Raw genomic sequence first — 19,521 nt, forward strand, 5'->3', positions numbered from 1 at the left:
TTTCATGGAATGTGTATTTATTGTAAGTGTATCGTCTTGATGCACAGAAACAATTACTTATTTGTAAGTACTTTGATTTAATATCGAAGTATTCAAACAGGAAACTTCGAGACTAATTTAAAACGAATTTTCTATCGATATTCAGATAGATTTGAAATTTCCGGTGTTCTTATCGTCTCCCATCATAGAATCCAACGCTTTCTTGTAATAGTTTTGAATAAATTTCCGACGAACTTTCAGCGCTCCACTGATGAACCCCGTTTCGGGTAACCATTCTTCCGAACACAATGTTAGAATTTTAGGAATTTCTCTACTCAACAGACCACCTGAAAAGAAAGAAGCCACCAGTCTTGTTCGATTCCAATTACAGATAGACTAAATATAAAAAAAAAAAAGAAAACTCACAGTTTTTTCCGTGTGTCTGAACGATTTTTGTAGCTTCTTGAATTACTTTCTTGTCTTTGCAAAGGCTAAGAATGTCCATTCCTTCCTTGCCTAATTCCTTAGCCAAAAGTTCTAACTGAACCCTATTGGGAACCATCAGGGCCACAACGTAATCTAGAAAACCATTGCCGAAGACACAGATGTTATCCACTAGAGGACACGTCTTCAGCCTGCTCTCTACTTTACCCAACGATACGTACTCTCCGAATTGCAGTTTCACCAGATCCTTTTTTCTATCTACAAAACACAGAAAATAAGTTTGCCATTGTTTCATAAACGATCCTTAATTTCTGCTTACCTATGATTTTGAAGCAACCGTCGGGATGGACTTCGGCGATGTCACCCGTATAGAACCATCTGATTCCATCTTCTTCTCGGAAGCTTTCGCGAGTCAATTCGTCTCTCTTGAAGTAACCCGCACTGAGACATTCTCCACCAACCACAATCTCACCTCGAGGGTATGGTTTATCGGTGACGTAATAACCACCTGAAAAAAAGGAAATACTATGGAACTGCCGTTAATGGACACTTCTACTTAACAGACATTTTTATAATACCCAGACTCTTAAAATAGGACATCTGTTTTATTTACAAACTTCTCGCTCCCGACGGTGTCCTCTATTCAGAGGTTATTTAATGGCAAATCGAATAATTTCCCATTAGATTTCAGATAATATCACAAATAAAATCAATCGGGCTACAAGATTACAGCCGTCAAGTTCGATAATAGAGTCACAAATAGTTAAATACCTTCGTCCCAGTCCACTAGACGAACCAAACAGGAACCTATAGGAGAACCCACTCTGCCTTTGCTGTAGTCTTCCACTGAAAAACAAAAAGAAAAAAAAACATATTTATAAATTTAATAGAATAAATACAATAAAATTTATTAAAATACATCTTTAAAATATTATAAAACATTCCGGGCCTTGTGAAATTTATAATTAGTACAGTAAATCTCCATACAACGCGGGGATTCGTAAGAAACCACGAACCGAACCACGTGTTTTCTGTATAAACTGTATGTGTGGAGTAATGGTAAAAAAATAATGAATGTTGAAGTTATTTAGGGTGTTACCTTCCACGTGGACATCGAAGAAGAGAATTGATCTACAAATACAATGCGTCATACTGATCCCATTGTATTTTACTCGAATGAGTCAAAAGATAATTTCTACTTACCTTTGCTGAGAGTGGCCACACCAACTGTTTCAGTTAATCCGTACCCTTGACAGATTTTCACATCTAGACAAGTCTCGACGAAGTCTTGTGTATCGGGACACAGTGGTGCTCCTCCCGAACTCATAATCTCCAAACGTCCTCCTATTAATTGTTTGATGTTGTTGAAAAGTAATCTGTTGTCAAAAGAAGAGAAAGTTAATTCCTCCTCGTATAAGAAATTAAAGCAAGATTAAGGCATTAATCAGAAGCGAATGATGGACCCCTAACCCTTTGGTTAAAATATCGAGTGAATTTTCGAAATATTTTATTATTAGGTTTATTTAAATCATAGAACCAAAAAAAATTCGATTTACCTATTTAAAATAGGAGTCTGGAAGCCGAATTTTTTCCAAAATTGTTTATAATTGACGCAGAAATCGAATACGGATGCGGTCAAAGGACCTTTTGCATTCATCACTTCGTTGATATTCTTGCGAATTCTGTCTAACATTAACTGTTTAAATATCAAGAAATTAGGCAAATTAAATGATACAATAGAATAGAATATTTTACTTCGTATTTAAGCATTAAATATTTCAATTTTTAATAACGCCATGCAATAATAAATAATAGGGGAGGAAGCTCACCGGAACTGCTGGTAAAAGTGTCGGTCTAATGAGACTAATGTCTCCTTTACATCCCGCTTTCAGACCAGGAGACTGAAATGAAAAACTGTATTAAAATGTATACGTTTTAACAACCGTCGATAGGAAAATATAAAAAGTACTAACTTTGTCGGTTAGAGTAAGAGACGAAGAATACCCAATGGGAATTTTGTTAACTAAACAAAAGTTCTCTGTAAAAACAAAAAAAATACATGTATAAACTTATATAAAGAAATAAAAACATTAAATAAATATTATATTAAAAGAGAATAGAGAGGTTGCGGCAGACGTTTTTAACGCGAAAACGTGTACGCCGGACGTTCAGCGCCACCTTCCTGTAAGCCTAGAAGTTTGACAATAGCGTTTGGAACGTCGAACATGATTCCAAACGCCATTGTCAAACTTCTAGGCTTACAGGAAGGTGGCGCTGAACGTCCGGCGTACACGTTTTCGCGTTAAAAACGTCTGCCGCAACTTTTCTAATATTTCTAGGGCTTACCCGCTAACTGCTCGTAGATATGAGCCATTGGTAAATATGCTAAGAAGAAGTCGTCTTCCTTTCTGAAATAAAACGGTAAAAATATTCAGTAAAAGTCATTTCTTTGTACATTTTACTTCGTTAGCACGAAAAGTTTAAAATTATTTAAATTTAAAGAGTGAATAACTTGAATTATGAGAAATTTTTTATAANTTAAAGATCTTTCCGTCTTCTCGTTTGGTCCTCTCCACGTTCAATATCTCTCGACTTCCTAACATCTTTTTATCCCCGTGATTCTCCACACACTTCCTTTCTGAAATAAAACGGTAAAAATATTCAGTAAAAGTCATTTCTTTGTACATTTTACTTCGTTAGCACGAAAAGTTTAAAATTATTTAAATTTAAAGAGTGAATAACTTGAATTATGAGAAATTTTTTATAAAAAATAAAAGACTAAGATACAGAAAAGATACAACGTATTGCTCTAACAAATGGCGATAAGTCGAACCCATTTGCTCTGATAAAATCGAATGGTATCCCCTTTTAAAAGTACACTCGATACTTTAAAATTATATATTTTAAACCACAGTTAATCCTATTCTGCTTAGACGAAAGAAGCATTCAAATTTGCTGGAGTGGGATTATCTGTAATCCTAGTTATGTATCACGGGGGGTCATTTCAGAAAATAAAAACATATTTTAAGACATTCGATACATTACAATGAAGGCTTAAAACGTATTGCAATAAGTAAACACGTGAAAGTCACAATATAAATACAGTCGACGCCACAATAACACGGGTTCATATAGTTCGGATTTCTATATCACGGCGAAAAAATTGCGACAGTATTCGTACAAACACGCTAAAAAAACTCCTATAATTCGGTAAAACGTCATCGCCGACTCGTGTCGCGACAGGATTGGTCGAATCTAGACCAATAGCGAATATTGTACAAACCGTTGAGTTTAAACGAGTAGCGGACGTACTAAAAACCATTTATTATTTAACGTCCATAAAAATTATATTTATATTAATGATGTCTCCAAAGTTCAGCGAATTTTTCGCAAAAAAAAAAAATAATTTATCAGGAAGCACGCGAGCGCCATTCGATGACAAGCTCCACGACGAAAACAAGCTTAAGCAATGGCATCTTTGAATGGTGCACATTCGGTAAGTAATCCTACAATTTTTTTTTTTGTTTATATCATAGTTTATACGGATTATTCCCAAAAAAATTATACGTATTTTGGAAATGTTGAATCAAATTAGTCTAGAATCGATTAATTTTATGGAAGAAAACCTTTCAAACAGCCGTAAACTGCATACGTGCCGGGCTGTGATTGGTTCATGTATTCAAAGACTCGTAAAACATCAATTTCATAAAGAACCGAACGTATCTACCGTGTTATAGGGGGGTCGACTGTAACTTAAATTAGCGTAAATAAGGCTACGAGGACCCCCACTAAACATTCTAGAAATGATTATAAATATATCGAAAATGCAGTTCAAGTATTAGACAAATTATTACGTAACAAATAGTAATATGCTTAACATTGATAGAGACAAATCGTATCGAGGTTATTGTGTTTGTATTAGATAAAAATTACGATAAGTATACATCTTATAATCTAATTTGCCATACTACTACTACTACTACTACTAATTTATCGTACGATTTCATTAAAATTATACGTACAAAAGAGGCTTGGCTGAATTAGAATACGTTTTTAAGCTTCTTATAAAGCACTTGTGAGATATCAACACACCTGAAATTAGAATTCGTCTTAATTAAATGGTAATTTTCGAATTGTAAAAATATCAAAATCAGATATACAAAATATATTTAAAAAAAGAAAAAAAACAAACCTTTGGGTGCATCCGTCGATCCGCTAGTATACATTATAATAGCGATGTCTTCGGGAGAAGGAGACACCAATTGGCAATCTTCGAATAAACAAAAGTGTAAAACAATGGGCGGTGTTTGAACAGTAACTTAAATGGTTCCGATCATTGTGTTATGCCTGTTCAAATATATCTGAACAGGCGCCCCTGTACGCAGTGCCGTAACTAGGGCGGTGCCAGCGGTGTCCAGGAACAGGGAGCAGAAATGACCTGCACCAAGTTTTGGGTCATAGTTACAGAAGCTCGCACCGGGAGCATAAAAGTCTAGTCACGGCGCTGCTTGTCCGTTATACATGAACGTGTAAATGAGAAAACTAATAGTTCAGGGCGATGTACTGTACCACATGAAAATCACTGTACTTCATGTAGTTCTAAGCGTTACTTACCGCAGTCACGTCCCATAGATTCTACTTGTGAGTAACTGTAAAGTTTTACATCCGGAATATCGTCCGAAACCCGAACGCCAAAATCCTCAAAGTAAACAATGCATTTAACAGATGGAAGTTTGGGCAAGATTTTCTAAAATAAACAAAACATTAGCGCTTTACTTTCGATGAGAACACGTTCCAAGCCTCCACTTACCTTAACGGTAGGAAGAAGTTCGGCGTAAGTGATCAAATAAGGAGATTCGACTTGATTAATTCCGTACGTTAGTCCTTCTTCTCCCAGATTGGTATAACAGGTGGCCACTGAAATCAAAATATTGAAGCGAATTTCGGGTGAAAATCAACCATTCGCGTGATACTTACCCACGATTCCAGTTCGGAAGCAGGCGTGAGAAATTAGCAACCATTCTATCCTGGTTTCTGCCAAGATCACCACTCTGTCGCCGGGATTCAGACCAATTTTCCTCAAACCCAAGGCTAGATCGTTCACTCTGCGATCGGCTTCCCTCAGAGTCAGCCACTTGTAATCACCCAGGATCATCTAGAAAACCACAAAAGATAAAAAACAAGATTCTTCCTCTCACTTACCTCACTGAAATCTCACCTTTTTAAAGATCTTTCCGTCTTCTCGTTTGGTCCTCTCCACGTTCAATATCTCTCGACTTCCTAACATCTTCTTATCCCCGTGATTCTCCACACACTTTCGAAACAGTTCATCCAGAGTACAGAGTTCAGTATGCAAGCTTTCGGATGTATCTAGCCCCCTGTAAGCGCTTCTAGGGTTTTGTTCGTCCACAATGGCCGCCTGACAATATAAATAAGTGATTCATACTTCTGCGGAGAAACGTGCTTTCGGTGTTTTTTTACTTATTTTTAATTATCTGACAAAGAATAAGACTCACCCATTTCTGTTGTCGTTTCCACGTCCAATTTCTCCAAGGCTTTTGTACAACAAGATAAAGAGGAAGAGTTAGTAAATCCAAGAAGAAGATGAAGACTTTCGCCGCCGACAGAAATAAAAATATGGCAACTTTGTTCATTTGCACTTCGAAACTAAAAATGGCAGAAATTAGAAAACAAAAATTACATTTTTGATCTTCTGAAGGTTTACTTGTTTATGACAACGCGACAAGTCGAGGAGGATTCCTCCAGGACTTTCTATAGGAAAACTTGGTCCTGTTTGCGCGTTACAAACGTAAAGAATCCCCGAATATTTTTACATTTTTGGAGGTTTCTTCTATATGTATGTGTATTTGTGTGTGAGCACGATTTTGTTTAACCTCTCAGCCGAAAATTTCTGAAATTTTGCAGGGAGATTCGAATATTTGGGAACCGATGCTACTAAATTTCGGTGGTTAAAGGTTGAGGGAGAGTGAGGAGTTAAATTATCGTTAAAATTACTACAGATAATTTGCAGTAACAACGTAAACACGCGCTAAACTTAGTGAAAGTAACAAAAATTCTAATTGGATCGTTACCTTGAAGAAAAAAAGGCTCGTAACCTGTAGATCACGTTGGAATTGCAAGCTTCTCCGGAAGGACTGTACAAAGGCTGAAAGAGGGGGAGGGGAGGGGGAGGGGGAATTTAATGTATTGTTTAACTTATGTTCGTCACAGTACAAATAGATTTTAAAAGAAGAGTGATCAAATAAATGAATAAGCTGAGTTTCAAAGGTCTCTCTTTCTTACCATTTTTATCTCTGCGACAAGGAGAAGTGACGTGTGGAAAATAAAAATCTCTCTATCTAGTTACGTTGTTTATAGAGGTTTAATATTTATATGTTACCAAATAATCCGTGATTATATTTTGTAACTTAAAATGGAGAACGTAATGCACGGATGTTTCCACATAATACGAGAACAATGACCGAATAGATACTCAGTCGTATGTCTTCGATTATTCGTTGAGGCAAACCGTGCCGTATCACAGGAACCAATGGTCCGATTTTCCTGAAAATTTCTAGAAATATTTTCCTCTAATGCGCAAACCTCTGTGCAAATTTTCAGAAATTTTCGACAAAAGGTACAGGAGTTATAAAGCTTTAAAGTTGGTGGAAAAATACCGTGCCCCTCTCTCACACGCGGGCTAACATCTATGTATACAGAAACCCCCCATATTTTTATGTATTTCTCGAAATTTGCAGGTCTCCCGAGTACAAAAATATAAAAATCTTGGGGGGTCTTTTTTAAAATACTTTCCTTCTGTTATATAACAGCCAGGAAAGTAAAATTGAGCCCCGGAGAGGTCCATATCTACTGCACTTCAAAATTGTAAAGGTACATCACACAGTAAATGAGCAACGATTTAAAATTCGGTTGACATTCGTTTTATTCACAACAGTCAGTCAGTCAGTCATTGGACACTAAACAAATAGCATTATCTACCGCCTTATCACCAGCGATAAACTTGAAAACGTAGAAAAATACAAGCCCGAATCTAATCGTTTAAGTAATACCGAGTTATAACAATAATATTTTAAATTGTAATTTAGTTTAATGAGTTAAATATTGTTAATTAACACGCTTATAAGCATCAGGTTAACATCAAACATTTAAGCCTTTGTCGTGACAGAAAAGGCAATCCCTATCTTAAGAACGATATAAAGGTCAAAGACGAGAAGGACGAAGATCGAAAGATCGACTCAAGTTCCGGATTTTTTTCCAACAACTCTTTCGTAACTGGACTCGTGACGCGACATTCGGGCGACTCGGCCGCCATATTTAAAATCGTGTCTCACCCGCACCATTTCCCGACGAAAAAAAATAATTCGGTGAAGATCGATCCAATAAAATACGCGTACGTAAAATGCACAGCATATACGTCACACGTGATTTTCATTTCTGGTGTTTTTAGACGTTAAAACACGAGAAAAAGATCCTTTCTCCAAAACGGGGAAAAAAACGATAATTGTGGACTTTGGACCCTTCCGAATAATCGACACTTTACAATGTTGGAAGGGATTATTTCCGGAACCCTCGACTAATGGTTTTTTTCGTGGCCATTTCCTCTTCCCCTCCGACTCGACCACCGACCGGAAGTGCGACACTGATATGGCACGCGGATGTAGTGTCTTTTTTTATATATGAAATGGCACTGAGCCGGGCTTCAAAAACTAAAAAAATAAAAAAACCAAAATACTTACCGACGTTTGCCTGGTGTTACGGACTACTTGGAAGCGACGAGTACGATTATCGACGACTCGACCTCGATCTTCGGACCCCGCCGAGATAAAGTTCGTCTTTTCTTAATTCTGTTTCTTCCGGTTGTCGGCGCTCCTCCTCCCCCTTCAAGAAAGGAGGAGGAGCTTTTTCGTTCTCTCTTCCGTTCTTGAAGATACGAAAGGCATTGTTCACTTCCGGTTTAATCCAAATGGTAATTAATGTCCGAATGGGTTAAGAGGAAGAATCGCCTCTCGATCCTATTTTGTATCTGCTGAAGTTAATAACCTAATCGAACGTAAATTGTCATTTTTATTTCTATCCGAGTCCGCCAGACGGTGTTCTAGTCTATGCCGGGATTTCTAAATTCCTAAGATTGGCATAGATAGAACCTCCGAGGCACCTCTCCCGATCTTCATGCGTTGAGTCGGATTAACACGTACAAGTCGGCCCCCCTATAACACTGTTGATAATTCCGCTTTATATGAATTCCATGTTGTACGAGTCACTTAGATTTTACAAATATGTGAACCGTTCACAGCCCGGCCCACGTATTTGTAAAATCTAAGTGACTCTTACGACATGGAATTCATATAAAACGGTGTTATAGGGGGTCGACTGTATACTACTAGAATAAGCGTGCTTATCCGGTATACGTGTACGTGTACGTGTACTTGTACGTGTGTACCCGACTTAACGCCTTATCCGCCTGGATAATTCGGCCATCAACTAAATATACCTAATCACTATCGGATGTTGCTCCTATCCGTGCCCCATTCAATGAATTGTAATCGATCCCAATCGAGAGATAATTTAGGAGAGGGCATCGGACGATCTCCGATCACATCTAGAAAATAAACACTTCATTTTGTATTAACGTTTTATCTAAAATCCGGATAAGAAACGTTCAGACATACGATATGACATTTTTTAAACTAGTGGCTTGCCCGTGTATATCATACTTTTCCTTTAACAATAGAATCGTGCCGGTCATATTAACTGCTTTCGGGGTAAACGTTTGAATTAAAATACTGTGACTTCCGATTTGTGTGGGAAGTTTATATATATTTAATAGGGACCTCCTGCTCCTGCCGTTTCTATATCTGGTTTCGGATTTCATTTATCTTTTCCCGTTCTCGAGATTAAGGAAAGACAGACGGACGGACGACAATGGGAATTTTTGGGCTACAATTTTTTTCTTAAATTGTATCCCAACAAATATTTTGTGGGGAAGAGAATTTTGCAAAATGCCGCTAATTTCTTAGTAAATAATTAATTTTACCGCAGCTAAATCCCAGATAAGATTTAAATTATTAAATTTGAAAGTTTAGAATAACCGATCTCTCAGATGATACGGTAGTTTAAAGTTCAAAGGTTATGGCGAATCAGAGAGCGAGGTACAATAATGTTTGTTAAAGTTCTATCATTTGATGCCTACTGTTCTTGTCCAGACGGGTAAGTGTTTTATTTCTGAAATTATTAAATCTTCTATTTATTTCTAATTAAATTAGATATTGGTTGCAATTTTTCATATCTCGTCCATCCTTATATCTATCCTTTAATCTCGAGTACGCTTGAGTCCTAGTCGATGATTCACCCGATGATCTTCTGTTGCAAGTGACTTCATTAAGTCATGACTCTGACTCAAATTCTCTTCCTATATCTATATATATATATATGACTTACATTTAACTACTGTTAAAAATATCCAGCAACGAGGTAATTAAGCCTGACCCTACTGGTGATACGACACACGAATCCCTTTATCTCCCCACTCCATCAAAATTTATTGAAAAATACATTATTAAGCATTTTAATTTGCTTTATTTGTAAACAATCTAGCCTTAAACTTTGTTATTATTATTAGTATTCATAGTCTTATATATATATATATATATATATATATAGTCATTGTACTGTGATATTAGATCCAAGCGCTCTTGGTGCAACGACGAGTACTATCGACCGCCATTTTGTTTTTAGTCAAAATACCGATGTTTGTTTAGTTAAAGTAACGCAACACTTGGCCGATCTGCCTTCCGGGAGGTGTTTTTAAGGGAAACTGGCCCCTATTTAGGCGTTACAGACGTGGAGAAAACCCGGAAAACTCCACGTGCCAGCCAGTCCCAACGAGGCACGACCGAACTCCCAGTGTTTAGGATACAAAGACCTCTTGGCCGTCAAAATATCGAAGTTTGTACCACGTGTCGGACAGGATTGTCACTTTATAATCTATTTTCTTATGTAAATCGTTTCATCTGGAATTTAGCCATTTTCTAGATTTTATTCAATTGTTATAAAGAAGGTAAGATCAGAGTTTAAAGTGATAAGTGTGGTATTTAAATAGGCGAAATAAAGCGAACTGTTTTAATCTCGTCCTCTGTTAATTGTGTACTAGTTAGAATATTCTAGCTCATTGTCTGTACACAACATAAATGACACGCTTCCGTGACTAAAAAGAAAATGGCGGACGTGTATTAAACACAGCCTTTGTATGTTGTATATTTTAGCTGGTTGGTTTTAATGGGCAATACAACCAGTCAAATTATAACATTAATATCAAGGACGCCTAATAAAATAAGTTACTAATCGAGTATAATCGATTTAAAGTGTAACGAATAGAATTTTATGCGCTTTTCTCATTATAATTACTCACCTCTTCGCCATTATAATTACTCACCAAGCTATGGGCAACACTTACCATTTTCCTCAATACAAAAACTGTTTAGGAACCGACTTTATTCGAATTATCAATGAAGAAAATTAATTAATTAGTTAAAATTTACTGGTCCAACCTATTATAGCGAAATAACCCGGCTAGTGTCATATTTTACGAAATTAATTTGTTTCGCCGTCAACAGATGGCGCCATACTTCCGAGTGCCACGAATTTCCATTACTTTCCGTTTTTTTTTCTAATTTTACGTGTTTCTATGACGTCATTCTTCCGTCTACAAGGAGATTTTCCGTCTTTATTAATTTCGTTGTAATTTTCGCTTTGATCCAACCTACGAAAATTAATTGATGACGTAAAAGAAAAACCTGCCCGGCGCGCACGTAATTCTCGTACGACGAGGCCACCGATAGGTGTCGCCACGGCACCTATCGGTGTCGTGGCGTCACCTATCGAGAGGAAAAATAAAACAAAACGAATCCAAATATGGAAAAAAAAAAGTCTCGTTTATTATAAACGAAATGAAAATTCGGCGCGGTCGCCGGTCGAAAGGGAACTTCCGGTCCCGACCGGAAGTCTCAGTCGGAACGAGAACCGGCGGACGTTCCGAGAGGGGGAAGGAAGACATATTATTTATTTACTTATCGGAATGCCGTCCGCGGTCTTTAGTGCCAATTAGCGCGGCGTCGTCCGGCGCGTAATTACGTAATAAATTTGCCGCGTCCTACTTAATTCCCGAGTAAATGGCAATTCGCTTCCATCAGGAGCATCCGGCGGCGCGGAACGTCCGGAACCTTCGAAATTTATCGGAGGAGGCGGCTCCGGTCGTCCCCACCGCGACTTCCCAAAAACAAAAATATATATAGGCCTATATATATATATATATATATATATATATATAAACGGGAGCCGGTCCGAGCCCTCGTCGTCCCTCCAATAAATAAAATAAGTGGTTCGGCTCTCGGACCTCCCACCCCTATAAATAAAGCGCGAGACTAAACGGAGCGAAGGTCATCGACATAGGTGCAGTTTCACCTCCGTCTCGCACCTCTGGCACTCCACGTAGCAACACCAGTGGTACTTGCAACGACACTGGACCACCCTCTTCTCCACCATCGTCCGGTATCCTCGCCCACAACACATAGAATCGCATCCATCCGTTCCCGTAGAACTGGCGTTGCACGTCCTGAAAAACAAACAAAACAAAAAAAAAAAACAATGGTTTCACACAGAAAACTTCGCAAGGCGCCCCCTCGCGCCCGCAACAGAAAAACGAAATCCCCACGTCATTACGCGTGGTGTTTTACGTAATCTTGTGACGTATCAACGCGCGAGACTATTGAATTGACGTATTAAAAGTTAACGACACGAGAAGATGGCGAAGGGGGGGAAGTGGAAGAAGAACTCGTCGTTTCGAAACAATACGAAACGACCGAACAAATTGAAAAGGTCAAATGCATCTCGACTGGATGACGTTAAAAACTTATTTTTTCCTATTATTAACCTACTTACTATTTAATTCGCGAAGGTTAGTTTCTGCTTAACGTTCCACCCCCCTCCCCCGTTTTAACGTTACGTTACTTTGAGTTTAAAACGCGTATTGCGGGATTCTGTTTGCCGATTTTCAAAATATTGTATTGTTTACTCCGTCGGTTGTTTATATTCCTTTTGTTGTCACGGGTATGAAATTTCTATCAATCGCCATTTTTCACAATAAATAAAGTAATTTGAATCGCGTTATCGGGAATTACACTCGATCTACTCCACGTGACTTAAAACAAAATGGCGTCGAGACTATCGCGTGGTATGGGTGACGGAATTGGTGACACGTGACACTACCTACGCCTGTTGTCGCTTACGTAATTCGAGACTAGGGGTGTTCCGATAAACCGAAATATTCTCTATCTTACGGATAAACGATTAAATCGATTAAACGGCCATTGATTCGTCGAATTTGAATTTTCAATAGATTTCAATTGGTCGTGACGTAAGTTATGAGGAAATTTCGACTGAATTAAAGCTCCGTTCAAAATTCGTGAGGTTGGCACTTGGGGGGAGGGCCCAAAATATTCACAATACAGGTAATGTGAGGCCCCCTTATTTTAGTGAGGGGCCTCACGGTCTGAGGCCCGAAAAATCGGAAGAGAAATCTCAGATTCGTTCTATGCGATTCCCCATTTTGTTTTCGAGAATAATTCAAAATATTTTGGAAAATATTATTTTTTTTTTTTTAACGCCAGATCCGGTATACTTTTTACGCCTTCTGACTCGTTTTTAATTGCACTTTGATCCTTCTTAGCCAATTAAGTTACCGTGAAAAAAATTAAATAATATTTTTATTTGCAGTCCGACTCGGCTCTTCGAGTAAAAATNAAAAAAAAAAAATAATTTATCAGGAAGCACGCGAGCGCCATTCGATGACAAGCTCCACGACGAAAACAAGCTTAAGCAATGGCATCTTTGAATGGTGCACATTCGGTAAGTAATCCTACAATTTTTTTTTTTGTTTATATCATAGTTTATACGGATTATTCCCAAAAAAATTATACGTATTTTGGAAATGTTGAATCAAATTAGTCTAGAATCGATTAATTTTATGGAAGAAAACCTTTCAAACAGCCGTAAACTGCATACGTGCCGGGCTGTGATTGGTTCATGTATTCAAAGACTCGTAAAACATCAATTTCATAAAGAACCGAACGTATCTACCGTGTTATAGGGGGGTCGACTGTAACTTAAATTAGCGTAAATAAGGCTACGAGGACCCCCACTAAACATTCTAGAAATGATTATAAATATATCGAAAATGCAGTTCAAGTATTAGACAAATTATTACGTAACAAATAGTAATATGCTTAACATTGATAGAGACAAATCGTATCGAGGTTATTGTGTTTGTATTAGATAAAAATTACGATAAGTATACATCTTATAATCTAATTTGCCATACTACTACTACTACTACTACTAATTTATCGTACGATTTCATTAAAATTATACGTACAAAAGAGGCTTGGCTGAATTAGAATACGTTTTTAAGCTTCTTATAAAGCACTTGTGAGATATCAACACACCTGAAATTAGAATTCGTCTTAATTAAATGGTAATTTTCGAATTGTAAAAATATCAAAATCAGATATACAAAATATATTTAAAAAAAGAAAAAAAACAAACCTTTGGGTGCATCCGTCGATCCGCTAGTATACATTATAATAGCGATGTCTTCGGGAGAAGGAGACACCAATTGGCAATCTTCGAATAAACAAAAGTGTAAAACAATGGGCGGTGTTTGAACAGTAACTTAAATGGTTCCGATCATTGTGTTATGCCTGTTCAAATATATCTGAACAGGCGCCCCTGTACGCAGTGCCGTAACTAGGGCGGTGCCAGCGGTGTCCAGGCACAGGGAGCAGAAATGACCTGCACCAAGTTTTGGGTCATAGTTACAGAAGCTCGCACCGGGAGCATAAAAGTCTAGTCACGGCGCTGCTTGTCCGTTATACATGAACGTGTAAATGAGAAAACTAATAGTTCAGGGCGATGTACTGTACCACATGAAAATCACTGTACTTCATGTAGTTCTAAGCGTTACTTACCGCAGTCACGTCCCATAGATTCTACTTGTGAGTAACTGTAAAGTTTTACATCCGGAATATCGTCCGAAACCCGAACGCCAAAATCCTCAAAGTAAACAATGCATTTAACAGATGGAAGTTTGGGCAAGATTTTCTAAAATAAACAAAACATTAGCGCTTTACTTTCGATGAGAACACGTTCCAAGCCTCCACTTACCTTAACGGTAGGAAGAAGTTCGGCGTAAGTGATCAAATAAGGAGATTCGACTTGATTAATTCCGTACGTTAGTCCTTCTTCTCCCAGATTGGTATAACAGGTGGCCACTGAAATCAAAATATTGAAGCGAATTTCGGGTGAAAATCAACCATTCGCGTGATACTTACCCACGATTCCAGTTCGGAAGCAGGCGTGAGAAATTAGCAACCATTCTATCCTGGTTTCTGCCAAGATCACCACTCTGTCGCCGGGATTCAGACCAATTTTCCTCAAACCCAAGGCTAGATCGTTCACTCTGCGATCGGCTTCCCTCAGAGTCAGCCACTTGTAATCACCCAGGATCATCTAGAAAACCACAAAAGATAAAAAACAAGATTCTTCCTCTCACTTACCTCACTGAAATCTCACCTTTTTAAAGATCTTTCCGTCTTCTCGTTTGGTCCTCTCCACGTTCAATATCTCTCGACTTCCTAACATCTTTTTATCCCCGTGATTCTCCACACACTTTCGAAACAGTTCATCCAGAGTACAGAGTTCAGTATGCAAGCTTTCGGATGTATCTAGCCCCCTGTAAGCGCTTCTAGGGTTTCGTTCGTCCACAATGGCCGCCTGACAATATAAATAAGTGATTCATACTTCTGCGGAGAAACGTGCTTTCGGTGTTTTTTTACTTATTTTTAATTATCTGACAAAGAATAAGACTCACCCATTTCTGTTGTCGTTTCCACGTCCAATTTCTCCAAGGCTTTTGTACAACAAGATAAAGAGGAAGAGTTAGTAAATCCAAGAAGAAGATGAAGACTTTCGCCGCCGACAGAAATAAAAATATGGCAACTTTGTTCATTTGCACTTCGAAACTAAAAATGGCAGAAATTAGAAAACAAAAATTACATTTTTGATCTTCTGAAGGTTTACTTGTTTATGACAACGCGACAAGTCGAGGAGGATTCCTCCAGGACTTTCTATAGGAAAACTTGGTCCTGTTTGCGCGTTACAAACGTAAAGAATCCCCGAATATTTTTACATTTTTGGAGGTTTCTTCTATATGTATGTGTATTTGTGTGTGAGCACGATTTTGTTTAACCTCTCAGCCGAAAATTTCTGAAATTTTGCAGGGAGATTCGAATATTTGGGAACCGATGCTACTAAATTTCGGTGGTTAAAGGTTGAGGGAGAGTGAGGAGTTAAATTATCGTTAAAATTACTACAGATAATTTGCAGTAACAACGTAAACACGCGCTAAACTTAGTGAAAGTAACAAAAATTCTAATTGGATCGTTACCTTGAAGAAAAAAAGGCTCGTAACCTGTAGATCACGTTGGAATTGCAAGCTTCTCCGGAAGGACTGTACAAAGGCTGAAAGAGGGGGAGGGGGAGGGGGAGGGGGAATTTAATGTATTGTTTAACTTATGTTCGTCACAGTACAAATAGATTTTAAAAGAAGAGTGATCAAATAAATGAATAAGCTGAGTTTCAAAGGTCTCTCTTTCTTACCATTTTTATCTCTGCGACAAGGAGAAGTGACGTGTGGAAAATAAAAATCTCTCTATCTAGTTACGTTGTTTATAGAGGTTTAATATTTATATGTTACCAAATAATCCGTGATTATATTTTGTAACTTAAAATGGAGAACGTAATGCACGGATGTTTCCACATAATACGAGAACAATGACCGAATAGATACTCAGTCGTATGTCTTCGATTATTCGTTGAGGCAAACCGTGCCGTATCACAGGAACCAATGGTCCGATTTTCCTGAAAATTTCTAGAAATATTTTCCTCTAATGCGCAAACCTCTGTGCAAATTTTCAGAAATTTTCGACAAAAGGTACAGGAGTTATAAAGCTTTAAAGTTGGTGGAAAAATACCGTGCCCCTCTCTCACACGCGGGCTAACATCTATGTATACAGAAACCCCCCATATTTTTATGTATTTCTCGAAATTTGCAGGTCTCCCGAGTACAAAAATATAAAAATCTTGGGGGGTCTTTTTTAAAATACTTTCCTTCTGTTATATAACAGCCAGGAAAGTAAAATTGAGCCCCGGAGAGGTCTATATCTACTGCACTTCAAAATTGTAAAGGTCCATCACACAGTAAATGAGCAACGATTTAAAATTCGGTTGACATTCGTTTTATTCACAACAGTCAGTCAGTCAGTCATTGGACACTAAACAAATAGCATTATCTACCGCCTTATCACCAGCGATAAACTTGAAAACGTAGAAAAATACAAGCCCGAATCTAATCGTTTAAGTAATACCGAGTTATAACAATAATATTTTAAATTGTAATTTAGTTTAATGAGTTAAATATTGTTAATTAACACGCTTATAAGCATCAGGTTAACATCAAACATTTAAGCCTTTGTCGTGACAGAAAAGGCAATCCCTATCTTAAGAACGATATAAAGGTCAAAGACGAGAAGGACGAAGATCGAAAGATCGACTCAAGTTCCGGATTTTTTTCCAACAACTCTTTCGTAACTGGACTCGTGACGCGACATTCGGGCGACTCGGCCGCCATATTTAAAATCGTGTCTCACCCGCACCATTTCCCGACGAAAAAAAATAATTCGGTGAAGATCGATCCAATAAAATACGCGTACGTAAAATGCACAGCATATACGTCACACGTGATTTTCATTTCTGGTGTTTTTAGACGTTAAAACACGAGAAAAAGATCCTTTCTCCAAAACGGGGAAAAAAACGATAATTGTGGACTTTGGACCCTTCCGAATAATCGACACTTTACAATGTTGGAAGGGATTATTTCCGGAACCCTCGACTAATGGTTTTTTTCGTGGCCATTTCCTCTTCCCCTCCGACTCGACCACCGACCGGAAGTGCGACACTGATATGGCACGCGGATGTAGTGTCTTTTTTTATATATGAAATGGCACTGAGCCGGGCTTCAAAAACTAAAAAAATAAAAAAACCAAAATACTTACCGACGTTTGCCTGGTGTTACGGACTACTTGGAAGCGACGAGTACGATTATCGACGACTCGACCTCGATCTTCGGACCCCGCCGAGATAAAGTTCGTCTTTTCTTAATTCTGTTTCTTCCGGTTGTCGGCGCTCCTCCTCCCCCTTCAAGAAAGGAGGAGGAGCTTTTTCGTTCTCTCTTCCGTTCTTGAAGATACGAAAGGCATTGTTCACTTCCGGTTTAATCCAAATGGTAATTAATGTCCGAATGGGTTAAGAGGAAGAATCGCCTCTCGATCCTATTTTGTATCTGCTGAAGTTAATAACCTAATCGAACGTAAATTGTCATTTTTATTTCTATCCGAGTCCGCCAGACGGTGTTCTAGTCTATGCCGGGATTTCTAAATTCCTAAGATTGGCATAGATAGAACCTCCGAGGCACCTCTCCCGATCTTCATGCGTTGAGTCGGATTAACACGTACAAGTCGGCCCCCCTATAACACTGTTGATAATTCCGCTTTATATGAATTCCATGTTGTACGAGTCACTTAGATTTTACAAATATGTGAACCGTTCACAGCCCGGCCCACGTATTTGTAAAATCTAAGTGACTCTTACGACATGGAATTCATATAAAACGGTGTTATAGGGGGTCGACTGTATACTACTAGAATAAGCGTGCTTATCCGGTATACGTGTACGTGTACGTGTACTTGTACGTGTGTACCCGACTTAACGCCTTATCCGCCTGGATAATTCGGCCATCAACTAAATATACCTAATCACTATCGGATGTTGCTCCTATCCGTGCCCCATTCAATGAATTGTAATCGATCCCAATCGAGAGATAATTTAGGAGAGGGCATCGGACGATCTCCGATCACATCTAGAAAATAAACACTTCATTTTGTATTAACGTTTTATCTAAAATCCGGATAAGAAACGTTCAGACATACGATATGACATTTTTTAAACTAGTGGCTTGCCCGTGTATATCATACTTTTCCTTTAACAATAGAATCGTGCCGGTCATATTAACTGCTTTCGGGGTAAACGTTTGAATTAAAATACTGTGACTTCCGATTTGTGTGGGAAGTTTATATATATTTAATAGGGACCTCCTGCTCCTGCCGTTTCTATATCTGGTTTCGGATTTCATCTATCTATTTCCGTTCTCGAGATTAAGGAAAGACAGACGGACGGACGACAATGGGAATTTTTGGGCTACATTTTTTTTAATTTTTTTTTTAAATTGTATCCCAACAAATATTTTGTGGGGAAGAGAATTTCTTAGTAAATAATTATTTTATCGCAGCTAAATCCCAGATAAGATTTAAATTATTAAATTTGAAAGTTTAGAATAACCGATCTCTCAGATGATACGGTAGTTTAAAGTTCAAAGGTTATGGCGAATCAGAGAGCGAGGTACAATAATGTTTGTTAAAGTTCTATCATTTGATGCCTACTGTTCTTGTCCAGACGGGTAAGTGTTTTATTTCTGAAATTATTAAAACTTCTATTTATTTCTAATTAAATTAGATATTGGTTGCAATTTTTCATATCTCGTCCATCCTTATATCTATCCTTTAATCTCGAGTACGCTTGAGTCCTAGTCGATGATTCATCCGATGATCTTCTGTTGCAAGTGACTTCATTAAGTCATGACTCTGACTCAAATTCTCTTCCTATATCTATATATATATATATGACTTACATTTAACTACTGTTAAAAATATCCAGCAACGAGGTAATTAAGCCTGACCCTACTGGTGATACGACACACGAATCCCTTTATCTCCCCACTCCATCAAAATTTATTGAAAAATACATTATTAAGCATTTTAATTTGCTTTATTTGTAAACAATCTAGCCTTAAACTTTGTTATTATTATTAGTATTCATAGTCTTATATATATATATATATATATATATATA

At 37.8% G+C, this 19,521-nt stretch overlaps 3 protein-coding genes across 5 annotated transcripts in view; all 3 read right to left on the reverse strand.

The window, feature by feature from the left end:
• LOC111638840 (long-chain-fatty-acid--CoA ligase 4-like) lies at positions 1–8,548 on the reverse strand. 2 transcript variants are annotated; one of them, XM_023384594.1, is made up of 17 exons: positions 8,181–8,548; positions 5,940–6,090; positions 5,642–5,842; positions 5,401–5,578; positions 5,234–5,340; positions 5,038–5,170; positions 4,616–4,693; positions 4,446–4,515; positions 2,770–2,831; positions 2,397–2,461; positions 2,253–2,324; positions 1,980–2,119; positions 1,627–1,799; positions 1,195–1,269; positions 743–931; positions 406–681; positions 1–326 (listed from the first exon to the last, which is right to left on the reverse strand). In XM_023384594.1, exons 2-17 carry the CDS (start codon positions 6,075–6,077, stop codon positions 142–144), a joined length of 2,142 nt encoding a protein of 713 aa, XP_023240362.1. In that variant the 5' UTR covers positions 6,078–6,090; positions 8,181–8,548; the 3' UTR covers positions 1–141. The 2 variants fall into 2 exon arrangements, with proteins under 2 accessions (XP_023240362.1, XP_023240363.1); XM_023384595.1 differs by lacking the exon at positions 8,181–8,548 and adding an exon at positions 6,516–6,599.
• A 2,806-nt stretch (positions 8,549–11,354) lies between these two features.
• Positions 11,355–19,521, reverse strand: part of LOC111638841 (protein Wnt-11b-like) — a 17,264-nt gene continuing 9,097 nt past the window's right edge. The window contains exon 5 of the mRNA XM_023384596.1: positions 11,355–12,055. Within this exon, the coding sequence (XP_023240364.1) occupies positions 11,881–12,055 (175 nt within the window). The 3' untranslated portion in view covers positions 11,355–11,880. The remainder of the gene's footprint in view (positions 12,056–19,521) is intronic.
• Positions 13,849–18,018, reverse strand: LOC111638842 (long-chain-fatty-acid--CoA ligase 4-like). 2 transcript variants are annotated; one of them, XM_023384597.1, is made up of 8 exons: positions 17,610–18,015; positions 15,368–15,518; positions 15,070–15,270; positions 14,829–15,006; positions 14,662–14,768; positions 14,466–14,598; positions 14,044–14,121; positions 13,849–13,943 (listed from the first exon to the last, which is right to left on the reverse strand). In XM_023384597.1, the coding sequence occupies exons 2-8, from the start codon at positions 15,503–15,505 to the stop codon at positions 13,864–13,866; spliced, it is 915 nt and encodes a 304-aa protein (XP_023240365.1). In that variant the 5' UTR covers positions 15,506–15,518; positions 17,610–18,015; the 3' UTR covers positions 13,849–13,863. The 2 variants fall into 2 exon arrangements, with proteins under 2 accessions (XP_023240365.1, XP_023240366.1); XM_023384598.1 differs by lacking the exons at positions 13,849–13,943; positions 14,044–14,121 and adding an exon at positions 14,139–14,413 and having other exon boundaries at positions 14,450–14,598; positions 17,610–18,018.

Source organism: Centruroides sculpturatus, unplaced genomic scaffold (genome assembly GCF_000671375.1).
Source record: "Centruroides sculpturatus isolate CEXI.00-Female unplaced genomic scaffold, Cexi_2.0 scaffold1109, whole genome shotgun sequence".
NCBI lineage: Eukaryota > Metazoa > Arthropoda > Arachnida > Scorpiones > Buthidae > Centruroides > Centruroides sculpturatus.